We start from the raw sequence: 27,364 nt of genomic DNA, 5'->3' as shown, positions 1-27,364 counted from the left end.
GCCGGAAGTAGACCTATTGATCTACTCACATTTGCATGTTTTCGAACTGCTAGGTAGGCAGAAGCTAGGGCTGACAGCGGAAGCTCACGCCGCTCCCCGGAATCGAACCTGCAACCTTTCGATCAACAAGCTCAGCAGCTCAGTGCTTTAACCCACTGCGCCACCGGGGGCTCCTTTGGGAGATGTTAGTGGGGTGCAAATAAAGATAATAATAATAATAATAATAATAATAATAATAATAATAATAATATTAAGGGGTTGCGGCATTAGGAAGGTTGAGAATCACTGGAATAAAGAAACATTGTGAGCAGAAGTTGTAATCTGTCCTGAGGCGGTCCTCTTCTTGTCTAGGAAGTGGCCATGTTAATCTCCACCTTTTACACATAGGTAGGCTCCAAATCATCATGGAAGTTCACAACAGGTTGAGATTTTTCAGAATGTTTTATAAACAAGCCTTGAGCCATACCAAGCTCAGAGTCTACATCAGTGGCATAGTTGTCACTAGAGGAAGACAGGCTGCACTGGCAAAATTCACAAAAGTGCCTGGAGGGGCAATAGGGAGAATCGGCTCCCGAGGAACTACTGCTGGCATCAGAACCAGGGTAAGAGTGCTTGGAGGAAAATGGGCCTTGTAATGTGTGTGTTAGAAACTGCTTTGGATGATATTGATGCAGGTTCCCAGTCCTACCCAGATAACCTACATTTTCAGCATTGTATTGAAGTGTTTTCTTACCCATGGGTGCTGAGAAAGAAGCCAACTGGTGCAAAGAACTCCCATCTTCAGTGCCACTGACTGATGCCCCAAATAAACTTCTGCAGCTTGTTTGCATTTTGTTGGCCATTTTGTTTAGAAAATGCAAACTCTCAGGAGGGGTGGGGCATCTCTTTCCCTGTCCTGGTTCACAAGGGCTACGTTCCTTAATTTCTACTTGAATGTCTTGTGATTGGCACAGTATATTCATGTCATCTGCTGCACCTTGTTCACATCCCCTGGAAGAAATTTGGGTAACACCAATACAGTTCATGCTGAGATCTTGCGAGGTTTCTTGAAGTGCTTGGCTTCTTATTTGGGTAAACTCTGGGAGATGATTGAGGACTACAGGTGAAAACTTTCCTTGCTTTGCTTCACCACTTGGAGCTGAGAGTCTGACTGGATCTTTGATACAAAATGTGCTGGTGTACTGACAGAACTGCTGGGTTTGGTCATCTCTGGAACTGAATTTTTTGTAATCATCCATTAATCTGCACCTAGCAGGAATGTCTAATGGTATCTGTTCAGTGCAACCTTTCTGAGCATATAATTCCGGACTGCACTGTGAATGTGGGAGTCGGGGAGACTGCAACATCCTCACTTCCTGTCTGGGTGGAAAAGCATCTCTTGGCTGGTTTTCAGCTCCCATAGAAGAACAAATAGTGGCAGAATTAGCCTCCAGGAATTGTGGGGAAGAAGGAAAGGGAGAGCCAACAGCATTGTAATCCTCTACAGCTACCAGTCTCAGCAGTTGCTTCTTTGCATTATTCACTTCCTCTTGAAGACAAGCAATTGCTGTATTTTTCTGTATTGAACAGAATACAATACAGGTTTCCAAGATTAATATCCCCAAATGCACAATTCAGATGCAAAAAGACTGTAGAATTAATGCAGTGACATCACTTGAACTGACATGGCTCCATGCTATAGATCAGGAGTTGTCAAACTTTTTAAACAGGGACACGATTGGTGGGGACGAGGGAGAGGGCCTTCGCGGTGGTGGCCCCTGGACTCTGGAACTCACTCCCCAGGGACATTAGACATGCCCCAACGTTGGCATTCTTTAGGAGGAGCCTAAAAACATGGTTGTTCCAGTGTGCCTTCCCAGAATAAGGAGAACTCTCAGCAATATGACCATATAATGCACTTTAATACTGACTTAGGATGGACTGTGTTCCCTCGTTTCTCTTTGAAAAATCATATCCCAGTTATATTTTACCTTGTTCACGTCAGCATATTTTCAATTTTAATCTATTACATTTGGCCCAGCCATTTTAAAAAAACTGTTTATATGTCACTATTGATTATTGTTTTTTGTTTATGTGATTTATATTATTTGTATTTTATTTACCAGGGGTCCTCAAATTAAGGCCCGGGGGCGGGATGCAGCCCTCCAAGGTCATTTACCCAGCCCTCACCAGGGTCAATCTAAGTCTGAAATGACTTGAAAGTACACAACAACAACAACAGTCCTATCTCATCAGCCAAAAGTAGGCCCACACTTCCCATTGAAATAATAATAAGTTTATATTTGTTAAAATTGTTCTTTATTTTAATTATTGTATTGTTTTTAAGTGTCTTTTGCACTACAAATAAGATATGTGCAGTGTGCATAGGAATTCATTCATGTTTTTTTTCAAATTATAATCTGGCCCTCCAACAGTTTGAGGGACTGTGACCTGGCCCTCTGTTTAAAAAGTTTGAGGACCCCTGTTATTGACTGTTTGATTAATGTTGTGTTATTGATGTTTAGTTTGATGTACTTTGGGCTCGGCCTCATGTAAGCCGCACCGAGTCCCTTGGGGAGATGGTAGCGGGTTACAAATAAATTATTATTATTATTATTATTATTATTATTATGTGAAATAAAGGCCAGAGTCTTTATTATATGGATAAAAATTCTTACATTGACAGGTTGCTAAACATCTTGCCTCACTGAATAATTTGTTCCTAGCTAACATTGAGTTTTACTGTGAACTCATGGAAATTCATGCTAAGGGTGATCTTTTACAAAATGGATGAACATATCCACTCTAATTCCCTGGTTTTTTATATCATAAATTCAAATTGTCTTCTAAATATTCAATCATGTATTTTTATATTCACTGTTTATGTGTTCTTTTTGATGCAAGAAACCATAGGGGTGTGTGTGTAATTATCTATCTATCTATCTATCTATCTATCTATCTATCTATCTATCTATCTATCTATCTTCATAGCTATAATTCTTGAACAATGGAGGTATGTCTATATCGGACTGATCTTCCTATAAATATGCAAAACTTAATATGCAAAATAATTAGCAGGGGGGATTTTTCTTCTTTTTGTGTCTCACCTCAGCAAGCTGATGTATCATGGAATTTTTCTCTCCCAGCAATTGGTAGATCTCTTCATCGCTGTACATGGTAGACTGGAGGTTCTTACTGGAACTGGTGAAATATTTGGCCATGTAGCTAGCATCATCTTTTTGTTTTTCAAAAGTCTTCCACTGTCTGATCTACTGAACATTAAAGAAAGCATAGGTGTTAATTTTATTAGTGGAAAACATATAAATGGAAAAAGACATGAATGCATGGTGAATATTTTGGTCTGACACCTGGCCAAAATAAAATTGGTTATCACCCTAATTAGGAGCCCCCGGTGGCGCAGTGGGTTAAAGCACTGAGCTGCTGAGCTTGTTGATCGAAAGGTCGCAGGTTCGATTCCGGGGAGCGGCATGAGCTTCCGCTGTCAGCCCTAGCTTCTGCCAACCTAGCAGTTCGAAAACATGCAAATGTGAGTAGATCAATAGGTACCGCTCCAGCGGGAAGGTAACGGCGCTCCATGCAGTCATGCCGGCCACATGACCTTGGAGGTGTCTACGGACAACGCTGGCTCTTCGGCTTAGAAATGGAGATGAGCACCACACCCCAGAGTCAGACATGACTGGACTTAATGCCAGGGGACTACCTTTACCTTTATCACCCTAATTGCCAATGACAGATTCAGAAACGAGAGTTCTGAAAGTAGTGCATTAAAGCAACATACACAAACAATCTCTGTTTGTGTATATTGCTTTAATGGAGGTAGGCCTCTGCATATAATGAACAAAACAGATTAATGTGTTGGGTAAGACAAGGTCACAACTTTATTGGTTACAGCTCAGTTGGGTGGCACACTACATGGGCCTAGGACCCCATGGTATTGTGAGGCTGTCATGCCACCATGAACTTGAATTTGATCTGGTGACAATTGCTAGGTCTGTCACCTGCATATAACACTGGGGAACGCGACTTTCGTACTTGTTTTTTTTACTAACTTTGGGCATCTGAATCCAAAAATTACCCCAGTTTTGTTCTATCATGTCAACTTTTTAAGATACAGGATACCTTCCTTTGGTCCTCAAAATTAAACAAAATGTAAATGCAAGGGAAATAAAGACAAATTACTGAACATACTGTTTATTTAAAGTTATTTTATTCTTACAAAGGCTATATATTGTTACTGAAGGTCAAATAGTGTGCAAGTAGTAAAGTTTCTCCCAGTGGTGCAGTGGGTTAAACCGCTAGGCTGCTGAACTTGCTGACCAAAAGGTCAGAGTTAGCGGAGTGAGATCCTGCTATCAGGCCCCAGCTTCTGCCAACCTTCTTCGAAAACATGCCAGTATGAGATGAATAGGTACCCAGATGTTTTGGCCTTCAACTCCCAGAAATCCTAACAGCTGGTAAGCTGGCTGGGATTTCTGGGAGTTGTAGGCCAAAATACCTGGGGACCCACATGTTGAGAACCACTGACCTAGAGCTTCGGAGAGCTTCTGTTCAACCATCTCAAAACTCCCTGCTTAAGCAGTAATGGCACGATCATCATCTATTTAGAACAATCAAGGCAATTGATTGTTCTGAATAGGGGCTCCTTCTTTTAAACAGTACTGGATGGCCATCTGCCATGGGTACTTTGATTGTGCTTATTCCTGCATGGCATGGTATGGGACTGGGTGTCCCATATAGTGTTTTCCAACTCTATGATTCCATGATCTCCCGGAAAACCTAGGCTGCAGAAATAATTTTGTGTCCATTGTATGCAAAGTGTGCACTCGCACACACCATGAGGTGTCGATCGTGGACAATTTGGTTAAACAGACCTGTTCCTGCACGGGGGAATGTAGTACCAGTCTGTTTCACTCAGTTCTGGGAAGTCAGACCATAAGGGAAAGACAAGGGTGTCACCCTATGAGTAATATTAATCTCAGCATTCCCTACCCACAAAGCAAAGAAATGGAAAAAAGCAAGTGCAGGGCTGCATGATACTGGCTTCCAATACAATATCATTGAACAACTAGTCATTAAACAATTAGGTTTGGTTAGATTTTGATGTTGCACACTGATATAACCCACCAATAATAATAATAATAATAATAATAATAATATTAACAACAACAACAACGCCAAACTCCTCTGGGTCTTCCGGATTCAGACAGACAGAGTTTTGGAGAATAATACTCCTGACCTCACAATCGTGTTAAAAAACAAATATGGATTGTCTATGTCGCAATCCCAGGTGACAGCAGGATTGCAGAGAAACAACTGGAAAAGCTGACACGATATGAGGATTTAAAGATTGAACAGGAAAGACTCCGGCACAAGCCAGTAAAGGTGGTCCCAGTGGTGATCGGCACACTGGGTGCAGTGCCTAAAGACCTTGGCCTGCACTTCAACACAATCCGCGCTGACAAAATTGCCAGCTGCAGAAGGCCACCTTACTGGGATCTGCACGCATTATTCGCCGATACATCACACAATCCTAGACACTTGGGAAGTGTCCAATGTGTGGTCCAATTCAGCAGAGTGTCTGCTGTGGACTCATCTTGTTGTGTTTCAAATAATAATAATAATAATAATAATAATAATAATAATAATAATAGGGTTTAATGTATTGTCGAAGGCTTTCATGGCCGGAATCCATGGGTTGTTGTAGGTTTTTCCGGGCTATATGGCCATGTTCTGGAGGCAATTTTTCTCCTGACATTTCGCCTGCATCTATGGCAAGCATCCTCAGAGGTAATGAGGTCTGTTGGAACTAGGAAAAATTGGTTTATATATCTGTGGAATGACCAGGGTGAGACAAAGGACTTTTGTCTGCTGGAGCTAGGTTCATGAAAATGAACAAAATCTGGCTACCAGTATTAAAAAACTCAAAAATTACAACAGCAAAACAACAGAAAGTAAACAATCAGGCACATCAAACCACTCTCAACAAAAGATTCCCCCCCAGGCACTTCCAAGCCATTAAATGCTAATCAAGGTGGTCAGCTGAAACATTCACACCTAGCTCCAGCAGACAAAAGTCCTTTGTCCCACCCTGGTCATTCCACAGATATATAAACCCTTTTGCCTAGTTCCAACAGACCTCACTACCTCTAAGGATGCTTGCCATAGATGCAGGTGAAACGTCAGGAGAAAATGCCTCTAGAACATGGCCATATAGCCCGGAAAAACCTACAACAACCCAGTGATTCCGGCCATGAAAGCCTTCGACAATACAATAATAATAATAATATTTTTTTTATTTATATCCTGCCCCTTCTAGGGGCAGCTTACAACAAAAAAGAACAATAAAATAGCAGTAATCACACAACAAATCCAGACAATTAAATGAAGACAGCAAATCAAAGAAACAAATCATGATGCATAAAGAAAATTACGTCACAATGAGCATGTTAAGTATAACCAACACCTTAGCTATGCTTCTGTATATGTGTGTGTTTTTATGAAGCTTCCAAAACAAGATTTCTTTGTCTGGGTCCTTACCTGGGGAATAAAGATCAAGCAATTTATTGTAGATGTGGAAACCAAGATTCCTCCTGTGGTAAATCCAAAGACCAGGTTGTGCCACAAGTAGAAAAAACGATTCACCACCAGCATCATTCCAGTAGAGATTAAAACAAGAACTATTGCAATGATGAGTGTCAGAGACTGATTGACGGGTGGACAGCTAAGATCATCTGTTAGCCCAGCAAGATAGGCCCCATATATCAAGAGGCTGAACTGGGATAAAAAAAAGAACAGGAATATTTTGAAAACTACTTCAAAAAGTATGTTTATCATTTTTTTCAACATGTTGAAACTTGACTCTCACTCAATTAACCATTCATGTCTTAATGTAATCAAATTCTACTACATACTTGGCATTGTTGGAAATAGCAATCTTCTCAAGCCTGAATAGTCATTTGTCATGTATATAATAGCTTACTGTGTTGTATATGTGTGTATTGGTTTGCAATTTTACCTTAACGCTTTGTTGTGAGAGGGGCTGCAGACCATGAATTGGGCTTGTTCAGGACTCAGACTCCATTTTAGAAACAGTGTTTGGGGTAAATTGTAGGGGTGATGATGAAATATGATGTATATACTCAGCTTGATCAGTTTGTCAGTTTTATCATGTCTTATCATATGTATTTACTGTGTTATTATAAGTGTCTTATTTTGGCTTTCTACGTGGAGTGTGATCAGGTCTTGTCAGGCCTTGTTGTTCTGTTTCTTATTGTGATATGGCCTAAGGGCTAATCAATAAAATTACTACTAGAAACAGTGCAGTTTAGTGTATTGTCGAAGGCTTTCATGGCCAGAATCACTGGGTTGTTGTAGGTTTTTTCAGGCTATATGGCCATGGTCTAGAGGCATTTTTTCCTGACGTTTCCCTTGCATCTATGGCAAGCATCCTCCAGTGAATCAAGGAACATGAAAGGCACTGCAGACTACTTCAACCAGAGAAGTCAGCCATAGCAGAGCACCTGATGAACCAACCTGGACACAGCATTTTATTTGAAAACACAGAAATGCTGGACCACTCTCACAGCCACCATGTCAGACTACACAGAGAAGCCATTGAAATCCACAACCATGTGGACAATGTTAACAGAAAGGAAGAAACCATGAAAATGAACAAAATCTGGCTACCAGTATTAAAAAACTCAAAAATTACAACAGCAAAACAGCAGAGAGTAAACAATCAGGCACATCAAATCACCTCTCAACAAAAAAAGATTCCCCCAGGCACTTCCAAGCCATTAAATGCTAATCAAGGTGGTCAGTTGAAACATTCACACCTAGCTCCAGCAGACAAGAGTCATTTGTCCCACCCTGGTCATTCCACAGATATATAAACCCATTTTCCTACTTCCACTACCTCTGAGGATGCTTCCATAGATGCAGGTGAAACGTCAGGAGAAAATGCCTCAAGACCATGGCCATATAGCCCGAAAAAACCTACAACAACCCAGTGCAGTTTAGACTTCAGTGTTTTTGCTTTTAAGAAGACAGTTGAAATGGTGTGCTATACAGAAACCATTAGAGACTCCATTGGACTCTATTAGAATCTCAGAACATACAGATGCTTTGCATTTTGGACTATTTATTCTAAGAAATGATGCCCCGTGTTACCTACACAGAGGAACTACTTCAAATCTATTTGTAACGGGATTAATAAGGAAAGTACCTGTATGCTGAATACATGAAGTTTATGAGTAAACCAACTATGTTAGTTTTAAAGACGTCTACCTCATTTTTGTCTATTGAGAGCATGATTTAAAGGCAAATATATTTTAAGAGAGAGTAGATGTTTTGGGCACCTCAAAAGAACACTTCTGAAACCCTGTGCTATATACATATAAATGCTGGTCAATGCCATTTCCCAAAAAAGTTTTTCAAAAGGTTGTGACTTCTAACAAGGTCATCCCTTTCCAAATATCATCAAATTTCCAAAAAAGGTTATGGAGATTTCCATTTTGGACCAGTGGTTTTCCAAAAGGCATAACAGAAAAACTACGTATTTGGTTTATTGAAGTATCTAGCTATTCTAGATGGGGTTTTAAGGAAATGCCCAACAGGCTTCTAATACAAATATAATTGTCATATAGTTCTTTTTGTCTAAGATCGGACAGTGGCTGCATTCTACTTTGAATGTGGAGCGCCATATCTTTTGTCCTCTCCGCCCCCCCCCAAAAACCCCAAAAACCCCAAAAACTCACATCCATAAATTCTAGCTGGTTTAAGATAAAGCACTGTGGTTTAGGATAAGGTGGGGTGAATATATGTGTTTTATCAAGGCAAAAATTCAGTCAGTAGGCAAATAAGCCCCTGAATTTTGCACCAGTGAATGTCTGAAACAAATATGCAGTATTAACCATTGAGAATGGTGTAGATATGAATTAATATTGTGTTTTATTGCATAATAGTTGCACTTGTTATCTCTTTTTTGACTGAAAAAAGAGGGTGAGACTCTTATGCGGTGAAAGAAGTGTGCCTCCTTTCAGCAATGGCACCTCACTTAGCTGTCCGAAAGCAGGTGAGTGAAGCATCGTAGCTGGAAGGGAGTGGATGTGTATGTGTGGGTACTTTGGGGTGATGAATCAAGGAAGCAACTAATACTCAAAGAAAGCAAAAATACCAATTTGAAGGAGGGGCAAAAACGGGAATGCAACTATTATACAATGAAATACATTACTGCTCAGGCAAACTAATGTATTTCATTGTATAATATGAGGGGTATTTTTTAAGTAAGGTCCGTTTTGTTGTAAACACTAGTAGTTCCCGCGCATACTGCAACGAGCGCGTGCGCCGTGTACCGGCATGCCTCGGGAACAACTGTGCTCAGTTTCCGCTCTGTAGCTAACCTGTACGGTTCTGTTCTGTGCTTTAAAAATATTTAAGACTATCAACTCACCCGCCGCATGTGAGGTTCGCTCAGTGATACGGTTTTTGTCAGCAAGGAACCTGCCTGCTGCAGAAATTAATTGACAGATTTGTGAAGTGTACGGTGATACTGTTATGAGTGAAAGCAAAGTACATAAGTGGGTACAACAACTCAAAGATGGCCGTGACAACGTCCATGATGAGGACCGCTCCAGTCGCCTTTCTTTGATTACAGACGATTTGGTGGCTTCAGTTGAAGCGAGGATTTATGAAGAGGGTATTTTAAAATTGGTTCAGAGGTATGATAAATGTTTGAACAAACTTGGCAACTATGTCAAAAATAGAGTGAAGTATGTACTTTCTGAAAATAAATTTACTTTTTTGAAATAAACTTTCGTTGTGTACTTATGTTCAAATAGACCTTACTTTAAAAATACGCCTCGTAGTTGCAAACCTGTCTCCCAAAGCCTCTTCACGTAAGACAGAACTTTCCAAACTGTGTGTCACAACACGTTAGTGTATAGGCTGCAGTGTGTAGATGTGTTGCATAAAAATAAAGAGAAACCTTTGCATCTATGTGAAATCATATATACCATATATACTCAAGTATAAGCCAACCTGAATATAAGCCGAGGCACCTAATTTTATCACAAAAAACTGGAAAAACGTATTGACTCGAGTATAAGTCAAGGGTGAGAAATGTAGCTGCTACTGGTGATCATCAGTAGGTTAAATGTTTTTGAGTATTTACATAAAACTGTAATTTAAGATAAGACTGCCCAACTCTGATTAAACCATTATTTTAACTTCCTTCAATGTAAATGTGCTTACCTATTACCAATAATAACAGAGTCAAATAATAAATGTAATCACATGTAATAAAAACAATAATAGAGTAAATAATGGAAATTTAATAAAAATAGTAATAATAAAATAATAAATGTAATAATAATAATAGAGTAAGATAATAAATGTAATAGAAATAATAGAGTAAAATAATGTAAATGTAATAATAATAGAGTGAAATAATAAATGTAATAAAATAATAATAGAGTAAAATAATGTAAATGTAATAATAATAATAATAGACTAAAATAATAAATGCAATAAAATAATACTAATAACAGAGTAAAATAATAAATAACTTTGACTCAAGTATAAACCGAGGGGAACTTTTTCAGCTTAAAAAAGGGGCTGAAAAACTAGGCTTATACTTGAGTGTGTGTGTGTATGTATATATGTATATATGTGTGTATATATATAGAGAGAGAGAGAGCACTTATTTCACATATATGTTGTGTTCCCATACATTTAATTATTACAATTTATGGGGAGTTGTCCTTCCCCTCCCAGGGAGCTTGTGCCCCGCTTTGTGCTGGTCAGTGACCCTAATAAAGTTTTGGTGTTTGTTGTTTTGTTGTTTGTACAATCTTTTGCAAGGGGTTGGTTTAGCTTCCAATTTGCTAGTAAAACTGAATTACTATGTCATGAAATGTCGCATGTCTAAAAAGTGTGTCACCAACATGTAGTATTTGGAAAGTTCTGATATAAGAGCTTCATTAAACATGTGAACAGATCCCTGGAATTAAATACTTACCTTGTATCCCAGAAAGAGAAGAAGCCAAAAGTCAGAGTACAGGGATGTACAGAACTGCCCTTGACCCATTGTGCAAATCAAGCCTTCCTCAGTAACCTAGCAGAAAATTGAAATACACATTGAAAGCCATCTATCTTTGTTTGCAAGACGCCTAATATTCAACAATTTGTTATTTCCAAAATCCTAACAGCAAAAGCCATACTTGGCTCCAACCTACAGATTTGTGTGTCACCTTGATTGGAGCAGACTGGCTCCTGATGGGGCAAAAAGCAAAAACATGGGATAATGTGGGAGTTGTTTCATCAGCAAAGTCAGATATCAAATTTTGGTGCTGAGGTAAGATTTTTAAAAAGTAAGAGATCAAATTTTGGTGCTGAGGTAAGATTTTTAATATTGACAAGCTGGAATGTGTCCAGAGGAGGGCGACTAAAATGATCAAGGGTCTGGAGAACAAGCCCTATGAGGAGCGGCTTAAGGAGCTGGGCATGTTTAGCCTGAAGAAGAGAAGGCTGAGAGGAGATATGATAGCCATGTATAAATATGTGAGAGGAAGCCACAGGGAGGAGGGAGCAAGCTTGTTTTCTGCTTCCCTGGAGACTAGGATGCGGAACAATGGCTTCAAACTACAAGAAGGGTGATTCCATCTGAACATGAGGAAGAACTTCCTGATGGTGAGAGCCGTTCAGCAGTGGAACTCTCTGCCTCGGAGTGTGGTAGAGGCTCCTTCTTTGGAAGCTTTTAAACAGAGGCTGGATGGCCATCTGTCAGGGGTGATTTGAATGCAATATTTCTGCTTCTTGGCAGGGGGTTGGACTGGATGGCCCATGAGGTCTCTTCCAACTCTTTGATTCTATGATTCTATGGAAAGGAAGCAAAATTGGCAGCTAGTGGTTGGAAGAATACAAAGTCCCCAGCTCCCCTGAGGTCATTTTTTAAAATAACCAACAACTATTATTTATGTTAACTGCTATCTTGATGTCTTCTTCACTTGTTCTGCAGCCTCCTACCTTGCAAGTCAATCTGCCCATTGGTACAATGGCCATTACATATGATCAGATATTTTGGACTTTCTGTTTCCTAGGTGAATAAGTGTTTTCAAATCACCTATCACTTATGGTGATTGTAATGAATCCCTTACCTTAGCTGGCTGGCTGAAGCCTAAGGGAGTGGGCCTGGTGAAGCCACTGCATCCATTTTAGAAAAGGGAGCCGGGTGGAAGCCATTTTAGTTAGGTTTTAGAGGGAAAATAAGGAGGCTAGGATTGGCTAGAAAGTAGGGGGTGGATCCTAAGTGGTTTAGAGGGAAAAAGTATCTTTTAAAAACAGAGGCTTGAGGTCCCAGTTAGTCAGTTAGAGTTGGAGGTGGGATGTTAGGGAGAGTGGAGAGTTGGTGTTAGTTCAGTTTGGGTTTAGAGAAGAAGATTGGGTTAGTCTTTTGTGAGGTATTCAGAGTAGCTATTAGTAGATAGCTAGAATATTGTTGTGGAGCAGGGCCCAGTTAGTGGAGTGTTCAATTCCTAGGGAAGTCTAGTTCGGAGTATTTTTGGCTAGATTCCTAAGGGGCAGTTTTGGGAGTTACTTTCAGAGATTAATTTCTTGAAGTAATTTTCTGTGGTGGAACTTTGAAGACGTGTAACCCAGAAGAGTTTAAGATTTTTCTCTAATGCAACCACAAGCTTTTCATTCCAGTATTTTCTGAAACCATTAAGCATTTGACCCTGAATTATTTCAAGCTTGTTCAATAAACATTCTTGTTCTTTTATTAACTTATACCAGCCTCAGAGTTTGTACCTTTAAGGTCAAAGTATTTCTAGAGTCAGCTTCACAGCAACCACTAAGAAACTAGCAGCACAGTGTCTGTTACAGAACAAACTGACAATATTACCTCAGTCTGATTAATACTGGAATGGTGGCAGGGGATTTCATTTGAAGAAGCATTTCGAGTCTCTCAGTTCTAGTGTTTCCCAGTTCCTACCTTTTAAAAGGCTAAGTGTCTCTCCTCTTCTCTGCTCTAATCTCCCCTGATATTGGTATAATCAGTGGGATATATTTCAACAATTAAAATAAAGAGAAACAAGTATAATCAATATTGCTGTACACCGCACTATTTTCAATCCGATGTTCCTCCTGCCATTTCAGCACTTTTAACCCTGTACCCCAGCGCGCCGGCCGGCCCAGTTTTAAAGTGTCTTGTTGTATTGTCACTGTTGCTGTTATTTTGCTTAATTATTTGATTTGTTTGTTTATTGTGTGTTATGTTTTCTACTGTATTGTGTTCTGAGGCTTCGGCCTGTGTAAGCCGCATCGAGTCCTTCGGGAGATGCTAGCGGGGTACAAATAAAGTTAATAATAATAATAATAATAATAATAATAATAAATTTAAATATACAGCGGTTATAATAACCATACTCCCTCGTCCTTTTGACGGCTTCATATTTTTGATGAACACGTGTTCATATTTTAGGAGGTGCCTGTGCATTATAGTGATCCTATCAATTTCATAAAGTTTTCAGACAATAAACATATATAGCCCACAGGACCTGGTATTTGTTGGCAGTGTCTCATCCTGCTACTAACTGGGACTGACTCTGCTGAGCTTTTAAGATCAAACAAGATCTGGTGTCTTTAGGTACTTAGACCCTCTCCTTAAATTTGGAATCATCTACTGACAAAGTTTTCCAGTTTTGTAATACTGTATTTTGATGATCCTAATAAAATTATTGCAAACTTTTTATTTCTGATTTCACCAAAAGAAAGAAATTGCACCCACCCCGACTCCATCCAAATACACTGCCAACTAGTAGTGTATTTATTTCTGATTTATTCTGGAGGGGCTGCAGTTTTCTCTTAACTGAACAAACAAGATTCACATCTGAGATTCAGACATCCAGTCCCCACTCCCCTTACTTCTTACCTGCAGATCTACATTAATGCCTTGGAGACACTGAACCGGGTCTAAGAGAATCCAAATCAAAAGTAGGATAATGTCAGCCAGCACTAACACTGATACCATCACCAGCAGCTGAAAATCTTTGATAATCTGAATTGAATACAGATAATTGAATACAGACATTTGAATACAGATATCCAAGATTGCCATTTTGTTTTGAATACACGCACACATAGACACAAAGAATTCCCCCCCCCCCGCCAAAACCTACACCAGGAAAGGTCTGTGATCATAGACTTACTAGAATTACTAGCATGAGGATGTATGAATTTAACATAACCTAATTGCAGTAATATCTTTGAGAAGGTCTCCTATGATATCATCAAGATAACACATATGGAGTTGAAAATATCAGCTGGGATCCTCTTCAAAATTTACAGTATCATAGGCCATTGTAAATGTAAGTTATTTATTTATTTATTTACAGTATTTATATTTCGCCCTTCTCACCCTGCAAGGGACTCAGGGCGGATTACAATGTACACATACATGGCAAACATTCAATGCCATAGACACGCAATACATATAGACAGACAGTCGGAGACTATATAACATTCCAATTTTCTGGCAACCTGCGACACTGATGAAGTACTTCCACATTCCCCGCATGCTTTTGTTGGAGATTTTTTATGGCCTCGTAAATTTGTTAAATTAGCCTCCGCACACACAGGTGGTACCTAAATTTCCTACTTGACAATGCAACTGTCTTTCAGGTTGCAAAGGTCAACAACAAGCTACACAATTGGCCGGAAGCTCACTCCGACCCGGGCTGGCTTCGAACTCATGACCTTTCCGTCAGTAGTGATCTTAATGCAGCTGACACCCAGCCAACTGCGCCACAATCCCGGTGCCTATGATACTGTACATTTACAGTTGTAGCACCATTGCAACTTGCCTGTTCATGCTCAGCATTATCTTTAAGATTTTAATTATTACATTTGGCCCAGCCATAGGTTTTTTTTCTAAACGTCGTTGTGTTATTGTTAATGTTCATTGCTTATTTTTTGTTATGAGTGTTATTTTATTGCTTGTATTATTGTTGTTATTGTTTGTATTACTGATATATTGTTGGCTCGGCCTCATGTAATCCGCACCGAGTCACTTGGAGAGATGGTAGCGGGGTATAAATAAAGTATTATTATTATTATTATTATTATTATTATTATTATTATTATTTTCACCTTGCCTTATGGTCAACCCTCCTGTTTAGGGAGCTCCATTGGCTGCCATCCATTTACTGGACCCAATTCAAGGTGCAGGTGCTTACCTCCAAAGCCCTAAACGGTTTGGGACCCGCCTACCTGCGTGACCGCATCTTTGTGTACGAACCCACATGATCTCTTTGATCATCTGGAGAGACCCTGCTCACGCTCCCACCACCATCGCAAGCGCAATTGGTGGGGACAAGGGAGAGGGCCTTCTCAATGATGGCCCCTCGACTCTGGAACTCACTCCCCAGGGATATTAGACAAGCCCCAACACTGGCAGTCTTTAGGAGGAGACTGAAAACATGGCTGTTTCAGTGTGACTTCCCAGAATAGGAAACTCCCAGCAATATGTCCTCAAATGCACTTTAATAATGATTTTGGATTGTCTGCACATTTCTTCCCTCTTCAAAACCTTTATTCCAATTACTTGCTACCTGCTCATGCCCAGCATTATTTTTTAAATTTTTAATTATTGCATTTGGCCCAGCCATTGGTTTTTAAATGCGTTGTGTTATTGTGTTATGAGTTTTGTATTGTTTTTGTATTATTGCTGTTATTAGGTTCTTGTGGATTTTTTCGGGCTATAGAGCCATGTTCTAGAGGCATTTCTCCTGACGTTTCGCCTGCATCTATGGCAAGCATCCTCAGAGGTTGTGACCTCACAACCTCTGAGGATGCTTGCCATAGATGCAGGCGAAACGTCAGGAGAAATGCCTCTAGAACATGGCTCTATAGCCTGAAAAAATCCACAAGAACCTAGTGATTCCAGCCATGAAAGCCTTCGACAATACATTGCTGTTATTGTTATTGTTGTGTTTGGGCTCGGCCTCATGTAAGCCACACCGAGTCCCTCGGGAGATAGTAGCGGGGTACAAATAAAGTCGTATTATTATTATATTATTATTATTAGTTGGGAGAGAATGAGACACATCAACATATCTCTCCTGCACCTTGGAACTTCTTCAAGTTGCTGTGGTTACTGGGTTTTCAAAGGTGCTAGTAGACAGTTGTATCATCAGACGTAGCTATAACAATGGAGCTCCATCATAACAGGTACATCTTGTTACTCAGAAGAAGCTCCATCATCATAACTATAGTGATAGAGCTACAGACATCTCATTGCTCAGGATAAGCTCCATAATCATAGCTACATCTTGTTACTCAAGATAAGCTCTATCATCATAACTATGTCTTGTTACTCAGGATAAGCTCCACCATCATAGCCACAACTCATTACTTAGGATAAGCCCCATCATCATAGCTGTGTCTCATCACTCAGGAGCTTTGCCATCATTTCCACAATTCATTGAGGAGCCATACTCGACAAGCTGTTCGCCAGACCCCAGAGAGAATGAACAGAATGGTGAAAAGGAGAACGTACCACTCTCCTGTCTGGAACCTGCTGGATGAAGACTTTGTACAACCGCCAGCTTTTTCCTAGGATAGGGCCAAACGTCAGGGAACTGCCTATACACAATAGGCAGAGTCTTGCCTGTAAAGCCAGCAGGAAAATGGGAGGTTTGAGATGGGAAGAGAGGAGACAATTCTTAATGTTCAGCAAGACATAACATGGGAGATCGGAAATAAGGATTTCTTGATTTGGATTAATAAAACTACCGTATTTTCTGGTGCATAAGATGACTGGGCATATAAGACGACTCCTAACTTTTCCATTTAAAATATAGAGTTAGAGATATACCTGCCGTATAATAATAATAATAATAATAATAATAATAATAATAATAACTTTATTTATATACTGGTCTATCTCCCCGAAGGGGACTCAGGGCGGTTTCCAAGCAACTTCACCAAAACATACAGAGTAAACAGCATAACTTAAAATTAACAAAACAACATAAACATAAAATTATCACAATAACACACACATAGAATCATAGAATCAAAGAGTTGGAAGAGACCTCATGGGCCATCCAGTCCAACCCCCTGCCAAGAAGCAGGAATATTGTATTCAAATCATCCCTGACAGATGGCCATCCAGCCTCTGTTTAAAAGCTTCCAAAGAAGGAGCCTCCACCAAACTCTGGGGCAGAGAGTTCCACTGCTGAACGGCTCTCACAGTCAGGAAGTTCTTCCTAATTTTCAGATGGAATCTCCTCTCTTGTAGTTTGAAGCCATTGTTCCGCGTCCTAGTCTCCAGGGAAGCAGAAAACAAGCTTGCTCCCTCCTCCCTGTGACTTCCTCTCACATATTTATACATGGCTATCATATCCCCTCTCAGCCTTCTCTTCTTCAGGCTAAACACATATATAAAATAATCTTGCCTGTTCAGAGCAATTAAAAGACTGGGACAAGGCTAGTGCAAACTCAAAATATGAGGGGACTGGGAATTAAGGACGGGTCTGTGGCTGCTCATTTCTAGGGCCCATTAGAGGGATGACTGGGGTAATAGGTAGTAAGTATAAGACCATATTCAACAATGTTTGGGACTGGGCTAGAACTGGTCATTCTCAAAGGCTTGTTGAAACCACCAGTCTTCAAGCTCTTATGAAAGAAGGGGAGGGATGAGGGCTGTCTTATTTCCCTTGGAAGGGCATTGCAGAGGTGGGAAGCCACCACCAAGAAGACCCTCTCTCTCGTCCCCACTTGTGACAGTAGTGGGAGCAAAAGGAGGGCTTCCCCGGAAGATTATTTAGACTACCCTTTTTGCTAGCCCCTCCAGACCCCGAAGCCTCCTTTCCTGGACCTTGAGACGGCTTCTCAGCTCCACAGAGGTGGCTTCCCCTTCGCAGCCCAGCCAACCACCACGCTCATCACTTACTTCCTGTTTTGAGTCCAGACACTTGAGAAAACAAGACGGAGGCTCCGAAATACCGGGCGATGGAGGCAGGCAGCTACCTTCCCACTGGAGTAGGGCGCCTGAAGCAGTTGCTGCTGCTGCGCCCCTCCAGCGCCGCTTGACTCCCCAGGCTCTCGTTGCCGGCCTTCAGCCTCCCCGAGAGGCTCCTCCACTCCATGCTGACAGTACAGCAACAGAGGAGGAGGAGGAGGTGACGTGAGGCTGGGAGCCTGCCTCCCTCGCCTGGTATTTCAGACCCTCGATCTTTTTATACCCGGTGTATAAGACAACCCCCAACTTCTGAGAGGATTTTCCAGGGTTATAAAGTTGTCTTATATGCCGGGAAATACAGTAGTTGCCACCATTGCCTTCCTTGTTAGAATTATAACTTTCCAGTTCCTAGATACACCAATTCAGATAACGATCAGACCTTAATCTGTGTTGTCTGCAATGTTTGCATCATGCTTCTGTATCATATTAAAATTGAATGATGAATTTGATGCATTGAAAGGCAGAATGTGGATACTCTGGAAACAAGATCTGCTCCCTCGCTCCTGATCTTTAGGAAAAAAATGGAGATCAGGGGACCAGGTCTTCGGACAATTGATGTATGCAGCTTTTAGTGGGACAAGGACTGGAACGGTGACTCAACTGATGAGATTGTTTTATGGTTTTAATAATTGTTTTGATATTTGTTGATGTATTCTTTTTAATATGATTTATGTGTAAAGTGTGGTTTTACTATTGTAGTTGTAAGGCATTGAATTTTTGCCATTATCTATGTGTAAACCGCTATGTGAGAAAAGCAGAATATAAATGCTGGAAATAAATGCTGTAAATGCTGTAAATAAATAAATAAATAAATTTGTTTCCCGAAAAAAAATCAGTAAAGAAGACATAGAAAACAACTGGGGGCATGGGGAGGGAATTCTGTATGCATCAATGGAACATATCCTTGTACCCCTTTGAATTGCAATTTATTGCCAATGTAAATGTGCCCAATTTTACCAAGGCACATGCCTTCCCTTCCCTTGGGCTTCACTCACCTGAAAAAGCATCTCCATGGAAGGTTTGGTCACTGAATTCTGTTTTTCAGCTCCAAAAAGATAAGCGCTGCCATAAGTCAAACTGCTCCCCAAGAGAGTCACAACATTCAGGTTGGGACTGGACATCTTTACTATCCTCCAGTCAACCAAGGAATTAAGAAGAAAGGATAAGAATTATTTTTAAAGAAAGCTATTCTTAACCCAAACCATATCATCAGATGAGACTTCTTTGCTGTGCTTTCTCTATGAAAGTCCTGATTTCATGGAATCAGCTTCCAATCAGTTCTGTAGAATGAATCCTAGTCCTTCTACTTATATGTGTCATTTTCCCCCTGTGTTTGAGACCTAACCTCCTCCTCAAGAGGCATCCCCTGTGTATTCCTCATCCAGGACTGGCTGCTCTACTCCATCCATGAAAATCTCATGCTGAAGAGTAAATACAGGAGCCTCAAGTTGCTGGACTTTCTCTTCCAAAAGGGCAACTGACTTATACTTGCTGCAGATATAACTACGCACATTCTCTAGTCTAGCAAGAACACAAACATGTTTACAGCAGCTCCCTCACCACCCATATTCAAGGAAGCTCTGAAACAGATCCGTAGGTCTATCCTGCACTTTAGTTTGGCCCACCCCACCAATCTCGACACTTTATCACCAAGGTATTCTCTCTAGACTGGCACACTTGAGTTTTTGCACTTTCCCTTGGCTCTACTTAAGAATTTATTGCACTACTTGAGAGTAGACCCAACCCAATCCTGTTTTCTCAGCCATTATATTGTTTTAATGTTGTTGTTGTGATTGTGTTATGTTTTTATTTCATTGATTTTAATGCTGTTGTTTTTATCTGTGATAATTGTGCTTGTCCCCATGTAAGCCGCTCCAAGTCTCCTTGGGGAGATGGTGGAGGGTATAAAAATAAAGTTACTGTATATACAAGGGGTATTTTTTAAGTAAGGTCCATTTTGTTGTAGACACTAGTAGTTCGCGCACATACCGCGTCGTGTACCGGCATGCCTTGGGAACAACTGTGCTCAGTTTCTGCTCTGTAGCTAACCTGTACGATTCTGTTCTGTGTTTTAAAAATGTTTAAGACTATCAACTCACCCGCCGCATGTGAGGTTCGCTCAGTGATACGGTTTTTGTCAGCAAGGAACCTGCCTGCTGCAGAAATTCATCGACAGATTTCTGAAGTGTACGGTGATACTGTTATGAGTGAAAGCACAGTGCGTAAGTGGGTACGACAATTCAAAGATGGCCGTGACAACGTCCATGATGAGGACTGCTCCGGTCGCCCTTCTTTGATTACAGACGATTTGGTGGCTTTTGGTGGCAGCAAGTTTTTATAAAGAGGGTATTTTAAAATTGGTTCAGAGGTATAATAAGTATTTGAACAAACTTGGCAACTATGTCAAAAAATAGAGTGAAGTATGTACTTTCTGAAAATAAATTTACTTTTTTGAAATAAACTTTCGTTGTGTGCTTATGTTCAAACGGACCTTACTTAAAAAATACCCCTTGTAACTTGAGCTGCAAGGACAGGCGGATATTACAATTATTATTATTATTGAATGCAATTTTATGAATCAGCACCTCAAACAATCCCAGGAACAGGCCTAAAAAACAATTCACCAAGCATGTTTTTGTTGGGCTGTGTGATGTTTGACAGTGTTGAGAACACTAAAAGAACAGAATTGGAATATTTATTATTTCCTATATTTATACCCCACCCTTCTCCCCCCGAAAGGGGACTACAAATATTACAAAAGAAGAAAGAAAATAACATTCTTCTATTGTTTTTCCTTTATGTTCTTTTGTTTTTACCTTATGTTCACATTTCTTATAGGATACCTTCCTATGTTGCACAGCACAGGATTATTTCTAGCAACACCAAGACAACAACTTATAGCAGAGATTTCCAAAAACCTTTTTCTGGAGGTTTTTAAACAAAGGCTGGATGGCTGTCTGTTGAAAAGGCTTTGACTGTGTCTTCCTGCCAGGCAGCCTTTGTTCGTGGAGAACATTTTTCATGCAACACACTAGCAACATGCTAGTGTGCCCCAAAAGCTCTGCCTTGTAGCAATTATTTTGTTTACTAAAGGTTATCAGCAGAATTGGCCTCTGATCTTACCTATTATTTCTGAAGTGAATGGTGAAGATGAGAAAGAAGAAGCTCAGCAGGACACCACAAGTAAGAAAGCCCAACATAGTTCCCAAGAGGGTGACTGAAAAGGAGGAGGACGAGGACGAGGTGGAGTTCTCACAGGTGCTGCTTGAGAAAGGCTGAGGAAGACAAAAGCCAGGGACAATATTGGGGAATCTCTTCTCTTTAAGACATGGGGAATCTCTTCTCTTTAAGAAAAGCTTGGTAAGGAAAGTCTACTGCACACAAAACAGCACAGTTGTTTGTCGATCTGTTTATCCTCTTGAAAAAAATAAATAAACAGCAACAGCAGATAATAAAGCAAAGGCAAAATTCTCCGATCTGGCATAAAATGAAACAACAGAACACAGTCTCAAACTTTCCTTGCAGAGGAAGTGGGAGAGAGCTAGTGAAATGTGCAATCATGATGAGAACTTAGAAAAATATTGATATTTTAATACTTTTTTTTTGCGTAATATCAGGGATCTACCCATTTGACATAATGTAAGCATAACATAACATTGGGGCCATGAAGTCAGTTCCATCTTGCCTCCAGGGTCATCAGTTGGAGCCACCCCCAGGACCAATTGCTGCTCTGAGATCAGAGTGAAGAAAAGGGCCAGGAAGGCAGTTCCATCTTGTCTCCTGCACTGTGCTTATGATATAATGTAATATAATATATATATATATATATACATATAATACTGATAATATTATAATGTAATACAATATAATACTACTACTAATAATAGATTAACAACCTCAGATATGCAGATGACACCACTCTGATGGCCGAAAGCGAGGAGGAGCTGAGGAGCCTTCTAATCAAGGTGAAAGAAGAAAGCGCAAAAGCCGGGTTGCAGCTAAACATCAAAAAAACCAAGATTATGGCAACAAGAATGATTGACAACTGGGAAATAGAGGAGAAAATGTGGAGGCCGTGACAGACTTTGTATTTCTAGGTGCAAAGATTACTGCAGATGCAGACTGTGGCCAGGAAATCAGAAGACGCTTACTTCTTGGGAGGAGAGCAATGTTCAATCTCAATAAAATAGTAAAGAGTAGAGACATCACTCTGGCAACAAAGATCCGCCTAGTCAAAGCCATGGTATTCCCTGTAGTAACCTACGGATGTGAGAGCTGGACCCTAGGGAAGGCTGAGCGAAGGAAGATCGATGCTTTTGAGCTGTGGTGTTGGAGGAAAGTGCTGAGAGTGCCTTGGACTGTGAGAAGATCCAACCAGTCCATCCTCCAGGAAATAAAGCCCGACTGATCATTGGAGGGAAGGATACTAGAGACAAAGTTGAAGTACTTTGGCCACATCACGAGGAGACAGGAAAGCCTAGAGAAGACAATTATGCTGGGGAAAGTAGAAGGCAAAAGGAAGAGGGGCCGACCAAGGGCAAGATGGATGGATGGCATCCTTGAAGTGACTTGACTGACCTTGAAGGAGCTGGGGGTGGTGACGGCCGACAGGGAGCTCTGGCGTGGGCTGGTCCATGAGGTCACGAAGAGTCGGAGACAACTGAACGAATGAACAACATATACATATAATATTGATAATATTATAATGTAATACAATATAATACTACTACTAATAATATATTATAATTATATATATTATATTAAATGTAATATTACTAATAATCTGGCCCTCCAACAATTTGAGGGAATGTGACCTGGTCCTCTGTTTAAAAAGTCTGAGGACCCCTGATCCACATTATCTTCTTTAAACTGGATTATATGAGTCTACACTGCCATATAATCCAGTTCAAAGCAGATAATCCGGATTTTATATGGCAGTGGAGATGGGCCCTGATATTTATAAATGCTGCTGGATTCCTTCATTGCCCGATCCCTCTCTCCCCAATTTTACACTGAAACAGATTAACATAGCTCTTTATAATCTGCAGCAATGGAAGTAATGTATAAGGAGCCTGACATTCAAAGCTATGGTGCTTTGAATCCTTATATTTACTCACCGTTGTTTTAGTACAGAGATCCCGGAGGTTCTTCTGCTCCCCTTCTTGGCTCTTGAAATCAAACCAATTGGAATAGTTGAAACCAGTCTTCATGGCACACTGAAAGCCTTTATTCAACCACATGGTCTTGTTTTGGGGAGATAGGGTGGAATACAAATAAAGATGATGATGATGATTATTATTGTGCAGTTGCGCGTTGGGCCGGTAGGTTATTAGGAATTGTGGGAGTTGAAGTCCAAAATACCTGGAGGGCTGTGTCTGGTCTACACACTATACTCTTGTTGATGCAGCTTAGAATCACATTGGCTCTTCCAGCTGTTGGCTCATGTTTAGCTTGTTTGTTGTGTGTTTGTTTGTTGTATGGCCATGTTCCAGAAGCATTCTCTCCTGATGTTTCACCTGCAGCTATTGTTCACCTCTGAGGTTGACCTCTCTCTGAGGATGCCTGCCATAGGTGCAAGTGAAACGTCAGGAGAGAATGCTTCTGGAACATGGCCATACGACCCAGAAAACTTACAACAAACCAGTGATTCCGGCCATGAAAGCCTTTGACAACACATGTTTAGCTTGTTGTCCACTAAGACTCCTAAATCCATCTCTTATGGGCTGTTTTCAAGGCAGGAGTCACCCAGCCTGTATCTGTGTATGGTTCATTTTACCACCCCCGGTGGTGCAGTGGGTTAAACCCTTGTGCCGGCAGGACTGAAGACCGACAGGTCAGAGGTTCAAATCTAGGGAGAGCACGGGTGAGCTCCCTCTGTCAGCTCCAGCTCCCCATGCGGGGGCATGAGAGAAGCCTCCCACATCCAGGCATCCCCTGGGCAATGTCCTTGCAGACGGCAAATTCTCTCACACCAGAAGCGACTTGCAGTTTCTCCAGTCGCTCCTGACACAAAAAAAAATTCTGCCAAAGTGGAGATCCTACAGTAACAGTTACTTCATCCAACATGGTGATGGGAGAGGCAAATAATGCAGTTAAATAAATGTAAATATCCATTATCCAGCGTATATTGGCAATTTGGTGTCTTGTTCCTCTGCCTTTTCTAAACCCAGCTTGTACATCTGGCAACTCTCTCTCCGTGTATTGTTGGAGTCTTCCTTGCAGGATCTTGAGCATTGGGTATAAAAATATGGTATATAACTATTTCAGATTGTGGCTAACTTTCACTACGTAACATCATTTTTGTTCCTGGGTTATAAAGGTTTTGTGGAGCAGCACTGGGATTGTGGCGCAGCTGGCTGAGTGTCAGCTGCATTGAGATCACTCTGACCAAAAGGACATGAGTTTGAAGCCAGCCCGGGTTGGAGTGAGTTTCCAACCAATTGTGTAGCCTGTTGTCGACCTTTGCAACCCGAAAGACAGTTGCATCTGTCATGTAGGAAAATTGGGTACCACCTTAAAGTGTGGGGAGGCTAAATTAACTAATTTATGAGGCCATAAATAAGACTCCAGCAAGCACTCCAGCAAAAAGCATGCGGGGAATGCGGAAAGTACTTCATCAGTGTCGCAGATGGACATGAAAGCGACAGCTCCCCTGGCGGCCAGAAAAAGTTAAATATAGCCTTGGTGTATGTCTGTATATATTGTATGTCAAAAATTGGCATTGAATGTCTGCCATATATGTGTACACTGTAATCCGCCCTGAGTCCCCTGCCGGGTGAGAAGGGCGGAATATATAAGCTGTAAATAATAAATAAATAAATAAATTTCTTAATTGGTTCTATCATTAAGAAAAACATGGGGAAAGTTTATGAAACTGCACAAACTTTGGTTTTTGATGCACAAGTTTTTCAATGAATATCCCATAGAGCAGTGTTTCTCAACCTGGGGGTCGGGACCCCTGGGGGGGTCGCGAGGGGGTTTCAGAGGGGTCACTGAAGTCCATCAGAAAACACATATTTCTGATGGTCTTTGAAAGCCCTTTGGCATAATTGTTTGGGTTCACATTGATCTCCAGATCCCTAAATCACTGTCAATTCATCCCAAATCCCTCCAGTATTTTCCATTGGTTATGGGACTTCAGTGTGAGAAGTTTGGCATAATTCTATCATTGGTGGGGTTCAGAAGGCTCTGATTGTAGGTGAACTACAAATTACAGCAACTACAACTCCCAAATGTCAGGGTATATTTTCCCCAAGCTCCACCAGTGTTCACATTTGGGCATATTGAGTATTGTGCCAAGTTTGGTCCAGATCCATCATTGCTTGAGTCCACAGTGCTATCTGGATGCAGATGAACTACAACTCCAAAACTCAAGGTCAATACCTACCAAACCCTTCCAGTATTTTCTCTTGGTCATGGGAGTTCTGTGCGCCAAGTTTTGTTCAATTCCATCGTTTGTGGGGTTCAGAATGCTCTTGCATTGTAAGTGAACTATAAATCCCAGCAACTACCAATTCCCAAATGTCAAGGTCTATTTCCCCCAAACCCCACCAGTGTTCATATTTGGGCATATTGAGTATCTGTGCCAAGTTTGGTCCAGATCTATCATTGTTTGAGTCCACAGTGCTCTCTGGATGGAGGTCAACTACAACTCCAAAACTCAAGGCCAATGCCTACCAAACCCAGTATTTTCTCTTGGTCATGGGAGGTGTATGCATCAAGTTTTGTTCAATTCCATCGTTGGTGGAGTTCATAGAATCATAGAATCATAGAATCAAAGAGTTGGAAGAGACCTCATGGGCCATCCAGTCCAACCCCCTGCCAAGAAGCAGGAATATTGCATTCAAATCACCCCTGACAAATGGCCATCCAGCCTCTGTTTAAAAGCTTCCAAAGAAGGAGCCTCCACCACATTCCGGGGCAGAGAGTTCCACTGTTGAACGGCTCTCACAGTCAGGAAGTTCTTCCTCATGTTCAGATGGAATCTCCTCTCTTGTAGTTTGAAGCCATTGTTCCGCGTCCTAGTCTCCAAGGAAGCAGAAAACAAGCTTGCTCCCTCCTCCCTGTGGCTTCCTCTCACATATTTATACATGGCTATCATATCTCCTCTCAGCCTTCTCTTCTTCAGGCTAAACATGCCCAGTTCCCTAAGCCGCTCCTCATAGGGCTTGTTCTCCAGACCCTTGATCATTTTAGTCGCCCTCCTCTGGACACATTCCAGCTTGTCAATATCTCTCTTGAATTGTGGCGCCCAGAATTGGACACAATATTCCAGGTGTGGTCTAACCAGAGCAGAATAGAGGGGTAGCATTACTTCCTTAGATCTAGACACTATGCCCCTCTTGATGCAGGCCAAAATCCCATTGGCTTTTTTTGCCGCCACGTCACATTGTTGGCTCATGTTTAACTTGTTGTCCACGAGGACTCCAAGATCTTTTTCACACGTACTGCTCTCGAGCCAGGCGTCACCCATTCTGTATCTTTGCATTTCGTTTTTTCTGCCAAAGTGGAGTATCTTGCATTTGTCACTGTTGAACTTCATTTTGTTAGTTTTGGCCCAGAATGCACTTTGATTATAGGTGAACTATAAATCCCAGTAACTACATCTACAACGACATAATCAATTCTCCCTCCAACCCCACCAATATTGAAATTTGGCATATTGAGTAAGGTAAGGTAAAAGTTTTCCCCTGACATTTAAGTCCAGTCATGTCCAAGTCTGGGGTTGGTGCTCAATTTCTAAGCCGAAGAGCTGGTGTTGTCCATAGACACCTCCAAGGCCGACATGACTGCATGGAGCTCCGTTACTGGATATTTGTGCCAAATTTGGTCCAGTGAATGAAAATACATCCTGCATTTCAGATATTTCCGTTATGATTCATAACAACAACACAATTGCCGTTAGGAAGTAGCAACAATAATAATTTTATGGTTGGGGGTTACCACAACAAGAGGCGCTGTTCGGAAGGTTGAGAAACACTGCCATAGAGTCTCAACCAACTCAACATAGTTTGTGGCAGGCACAAAATCCAAGTTTCTGGAGTAGAACAATTACTTTCAAAGTAAGTACCGCACAATGAAACAGAAAACTGTCAAACCAGGAATGGATTTTTTTTTCAAATGTTGTCACATAGTGTTATCACATTGCCTTACACAGCTGGTAAGCAATAGAGAACATACAAGCATTGAACAAGACTAGAAGACAACAACAAGTGGTACAATAAAGCCTTATTATAGCAGAGGACATTAACAGTAAAATATGATCTTGTTCCAGCAGAACTTACCACCTGTGAGGAATAAGAAGCTCTCTTTCCCTGCTGCCCCCAAGACCATGAAGTGCCA

General features: G+C 40.9%; 1 protein-coding gene across 1 annotated transcript; it reads right to left on the bottom strand.

Moving 5' to 3' along the window:
- Window positions 1-234: 234 nt before the first annotated feature.
- On the bottom strand, window positions 235-27,364 carry GPR156 (G protein-coupled receptor 156). Its single transcript, XM_060759764.2, has 10 exons — window positions 27,307-27,364; window positions 23,140-23,265; window positions 21,146-21,297; window positions 19,018-19,153; window positions 16,556-16,666; window positions 13,931-14,056; window positions 11,018-11,113; window positions 6,538-6,774; window positions 3,087-3,248; window positions 235-1,556 (listed from the first exon to the last, which is right to left on the bottom strand). The coding sequence occupies exons 2-10, from the start codon at window positions 23,260-23,262 to the stop codon at window positions 378-380; spliced, it is 2,322 nt and encodes a 773-aa protein (XP_060615747.2). The 5' UTR covers window positions 23,263-23,265; window positions 27,307-27,364; the 3' UTR covers window positions 235-377.

This window comes from Anolis sagrei, chromosome 2, assembly GCF_037176765.1.
Source record: "Anolis sagrei isolate rAnoSag1 chromosome 2, rAnoSag1.mat, whole genome shotgun sequence".
Lineage (NCBI taxonomy): Eukaryota > Metazoa > Chordata > Lepidosauria > Squamata > Dactyloidae > Anolis > Anolis sagrei.
Note: the sequence above shows the minus strand (reverse complement) of the source record. Positions and strands in the feature narration are given on the sequence as shown.